This window comes from Penaeus japonicus, unplaced genomic scaffold (assembly GCF_977035675.1).
Source record: "Penaeus japonicus unplaced genomic scaffold, GWHDUDI00000001_assembly GWHDUDI00000010, whole genome shotgun sequence".
Taxonomy (NCBI): domain Eukaryota; kingdom Metazoa; phylum Arthropoda; class Malacostraca; order Decapoda; family Penaeidae; genus Penaeus; species Penaeus japonicus.
In genome coordinates, this window is record NW_028234412.1 from 26613735 (window position 1) to 26618734 (window position 5000).

Here is a 5000-nt window from a genome sequence, read left to right on the forward strand (position 1 = left end):
TAATCCCCACGTCGTCACCTCCTCACAAAACCTAATCCCCACGTGGTCACCTCCTCACAAAACCTAATCCCCACGTGGTCACCTCATCACAAAACCTAATCCCCACGTGGTCACCTCATCACAAAACCTAATCCCCACGTGGTCACCTCATCACAAAACCTAATCCCCACGTGGTCACCTCATCACAAAACCTAATCCCCACGTGGTCACCTCCTCACAAAACCTAATCCCCACGTTGTCACCTCATCACAAAACCTAATCCCCACGTGGTCACCTCATCACAAAACCCAATCCCCACGTGGTTACCTCCTCACAAAACCTAATCCCCACGTGGTCACCTCATCACAAAACCTAATCCCCACGTTGTCACCTCATCACAAAACCTAATCCCCACGTGGTTACCTCATCACAAAACCTAATCCCCACGTTGTCACCTCATCACAAAACCTAATCCCCACGTTGTCACCTCATCACAAAACCTAATCCCCACGTGGTTACCTCATCACAAAACCTAATCCCCACGTTGTCACCTCATCACAAAATCTAATCCCCACGTGGTCACCTCATCACAAAACCTAATCCCCACGTTGTCACCTCATCACAAAACCTAATCCCCACGTGGTCACCTCATCACAAAACCTAATCCCCACGTGGTCACCTCATCACAAAACCTAATCCCCACGTGGTTACCTCATCACAAAACCTAATCCCCACGTGGTTACCTCATCACAAAACCTAATCCCCACGTGGTTACCTCCTCACAAAACCTAATCCCCACGTGGTCACCTCATCACAAAACCTAATCCCCACGTTGTCACCTCATCACAAAACCCAATCCCCACGTGGTTACCTCCTCACAAAACCTAATCCCCACGTGGTCACCTCATCACAAAACCTAATCCCCACGTGGTCACCTCATCACAAAACCTAATCCCCACGTGGTCACCTCATCACAAAACCTAATCCCCACGTGGTCACCTCATCACAAAACCGAATCCCCACGTGGTTACCTCATCACAAAACCTAATCCCCACGTGGTTACCTCATCACAAAACCTAATCCCCACGTGGTCACCTCCTCACAAAACCTAATCCCCACGTGGTCACCTCATCACAAAACCTAATCCCCACGTGGTTACCTCATCACAAAACCTAATCCCCACGTGGTTACCTCATCACAAAACCTAATCCCCACGTGGTCACCTCATCACAAAACCTAATCCCCACGTGGTCACCTCATCACAAAACCCAATCCCCACGTGGTTACCTCCTCACAAAACCTAATCCCCACGTGGTCACCTCATCACAAAACCTAATCCCCACGTGGTCACCTCATCACAAAACCTAATCCCCACGTTGTCACCTCATCACAAAACCTAATCCCCACGTGGTCACCTCCTCACAAAACCTAATCCCCACGTGGTCACCTCATCACAAAACCTAATCCCCACGTTGTCACCTCATCACAAAACCTAATCCCCACGTGGTTACCTCATCACAAAACCTAATCCCCACGTGGTCACCTCATCACAAAACCTAATCCCCACGTGGTCACCTCATCACAAAACCTAATCCCCACGTGGTTACCTCATCACAAAACCTAATCCCCACGTGGTCACCTCATCACAAAACCTAATCCCCACGTGGTCACCTCATCACAAAACCTAATCCCCACGTGGTCACCTCATCACAAAACCTAATCCCCACGTGGTCACCTCATCACAAAACCTAATCCCCACGTGGTCACCTCATCACAAAACCTAATCCCCACGTGGTCACCTCATCACAAAACCTAATCCCCACGTGGTCACCTCATCACAAAACCTAATCCCCACGTGGTTACCTCATCACAAAACCTAATCCCCACATGGTTACCTCATCACAAAACCTAATCCCCATATGGTTACCTCATCACAAAACCTAATCCCCACATGGTTACCTCATCACAAAACCTAATCCCCACATGGTTACCTCATCACAAAACCTAATCCCCATATGGTTACCTCATCACAAAACCTAATCCCCACATGGTTACCTCATCACAAAACCTAATCCCCACATGGTTACCTCATCACAAAACCTAATCCCCACATGGTTACCACATCACAAAACCTAATCCCCACGTGGTTACCTCATCACAAAACCTAATCCCCATATGGTTACCTCATCACAAAACCTAATCCCCACGTGGTTACCTCATCACAAAACCTAATCCCCACATGGTTACCACATCACAAAACCTAATCCCCACGTGGTTACCTCATCACAAAACCTAATCCCCATATGGTTACCTCATCACAAAACCTAATCCCCACGTGGTTACCTCATCACAAAACCTAATCCCCACGTGGTCACCTCAGCGCGGCAACCACAGGGACATCGTGGAAGCTCCGGGTCGAGTCTTCGTGGGATTCTGGCTCCTGTTCTCCATGATTCTCGGGATCACGTACTCGTCCTCCCTCATCTCCTTCTTGGTGTCTCCGGGACTTCAGGAACCCATTAAGAACCTCGAGGAGCTCGTCACTTCCGATATTGATTGGGCGCGGGTGAGTCCTGTGAGGATTAGGTCTTCCGGTTTTCGGTTTTTCGGTGGTGGGCATTCAGGTGGATGGATAAGGTGATGTAAAAAGCGTGTGTTTTGTGTGTGTGTGTTTGTGTGTGTTTGTGTGTGTGTTTCTGTGTGTGTGTGTGTGTTTATTTGTGTGTGTGTTTGTGTGTTTGTGTCTGTGTGTGTGTGTTTCTGTGTGTGTGTTTGTGTGTCAGTGGTAATTAAACATGGTAATACATTACTTCGTGCATTGGATATTAGGGTTGTTTTTCTGATATTGCAACACGCAGCCACGTATTCAACACGTAATTCGCTTCAATCTCACTGGCACTTTATCATGAAACCGTTATAGTTATTAAACTTTAAACGTTATAATGGTATTCCACTAAATCTCATAATAACAGGTACTTTATCATGGTGTGATTTTCGGAATTCTATGGATATTACATTTTGTCACGTAAACCAAGGCGTCTTTAGTAAACTTTTGATTTCACCTCTCACATGACTTCCGAAACATAATCATAATCATTTTGATATCATAACATCAAGTTATATAATCCAATGCATTATATGCTTTATTTAACGTCTAAGTCACATTATCACAGGGGATCTCAGATTTTTTTTTATATCATAGAACTCTATTACATAATACAGTACATAATTTACTTTCATTATCGTCTAAATAATTCCTACCACATCATGACTTTCGAAACGGCATGCTTTTGACATTGTAACATTCATCCACGTAATACAATAAACAATATGCTTTAGTAACAGCCCTAGTCGCTCAATCATATTTATCTTATCATAAGGTCAGGCATGGCCTTGTGATTTTTCATTTCAATTTTCAACCGCAGTAAATCCAACCAGATAAAACCTAACATGCACAATACAGTCAGTCATCACAACATAACTCATTCTAAGCATTACATGCAACCATCACTCAACCCCAACCACAAAACATTCAACCAAATAACATTCAACATACTAGTAACATCACTAGTAACACATAAATTCTTCACTCAACCATCCCTAACAACACACCAAACCCTCCCACAACCACACATCACTCACCCACCCAGACAAAAAAAAAAAAAAAGGAGTCTCTCAACAGGTGTACTACGGCGGGATCCAGAGCACCATCCTCGAGCAGGCGACAGACCCGGTGATGGTGGCGCTGCGGGAGGGAGTGAACTGGCGCAAGTCACTCGAAAACATCCTCAAAGACGTGGCCAAGGGAACCACCGCCACCTGGGACAACAGCATCACCACACGACTTCTCATCGCCGTCAAGTTCACCGACAGGCGAGGGCGTCCGAAGGTTCACATGCCGGGGTTTAACGTGCACGTGGATCGGATCGCGTGGCCGCTGTTGGAACACGCGCCGTTCAAGCGGAGGTGAGGCTGGCCACTTAATTAAGGGGTGATTAAGGCTGTGTCCAAGGTTATGCTTATGTCTTTTGTGGTGAATGTGGTTGTGATTTTGTCCTTTTGGCTGGATAGGATTATGTCCTTGGTTGGTGAATATGATTATGCAAGGAGGAATATGACTATGATTATGTCTGTGGGTGAATAGGATTATGGATATGTCTTTGTGGAACAACCTTGTGGATGAATTTGGTCATGATTATATATCTTTGTGGATGAATATGGTTATAATTATATGTCCTTGTGGATGGATATGATGGTTATTATGCCCTTATTTGTTGAATATTATTTAGACAATGCCTTTGTCTGCAGGAATATGGTTATCATTTGGTTTGGTGGGCTAATTTCATTATGATTGTGTCAAAGAAGATGAATAGTGTAACAGAACTAAAATTATCTTTTGTAGAGGAATGATAATTTCATCTTAAAAAAGGCAAAACCAAAATGATATCTTGCAAAAGGCCAGATTTCGATTCATTTGAATTTGTACATTGTCATATTAGATGATGGAATTTCGTTAATGAAAATTGGATGTTGCAAATGAGTTATTCAGCCTCTTCAATCTTGATTTCTATTGTGCAGATTTGATCAGTTAATCGATCGGGTGGTGCAAGCAGGTCTGGTGGAGAAATGGCTTCAGGTAAGGAGAAAGGGAGAGGGAGAGGGAGAGGGAGAGGGAGAGAGGAGGGAGAGGGAGAGAGGAGGGAGAGGGAGAGGAAGAGACGAGGGTGAAGGAGAGGGAGACAAGAGGGGCAGGGAGAGAGGAGGGAGAAGGAGAGAAGAGGGAGAGGGAGAGAGAAAGAGAAAGGGAGAGAAGAGGGAGAGGGAGAGGGAGAGGGAGAGGGAGAGGGAGAGGGAGAGGGAAAGGGAGAGGGAGAGGGAGAAAGAGATGGAGAAAGAGAGAGAGAGATAGAGATAGAGACTGAAAGAGAGCGAGAGAATGAGAGTGTGAGAGAGAGAGAGAGAGAGAGAGAGAGAGAGAGAGAGAGACAGAGAGATAGAGATGGATAGATAGATAGATGGAT

The 5000-nt window shown here is 45.3% G+C and overlaps 1 protein-coding gene across 1 annotated transcript in view; it reads left to right on the forward strand.

Moving 5' to 3' along the window:
* Positions 1 to 5000, forward strand: part of LOC122244665 (uncharacterized) — a 40912-nt gene that overhangs the window by 27144 nt on the left and 8768 nt on the right. Inside the window, exons 13-15 of the mRNA XM_086540355.1 lie at positions 2360 to 2545; positions 3662 to 3945; positions 4558 to 4615. Coding sequence (XP_086396481.1) covers positions 2360 to 2545; positions 3662 to 3945; positions 4558 to 4615 — 528 coding nt within the window. The remainder of the gene's footprint in view (positions 1 to 2359; positions 2546 to 3661; positions 3946 to 4557; positions 4616 to 5000) is intronic.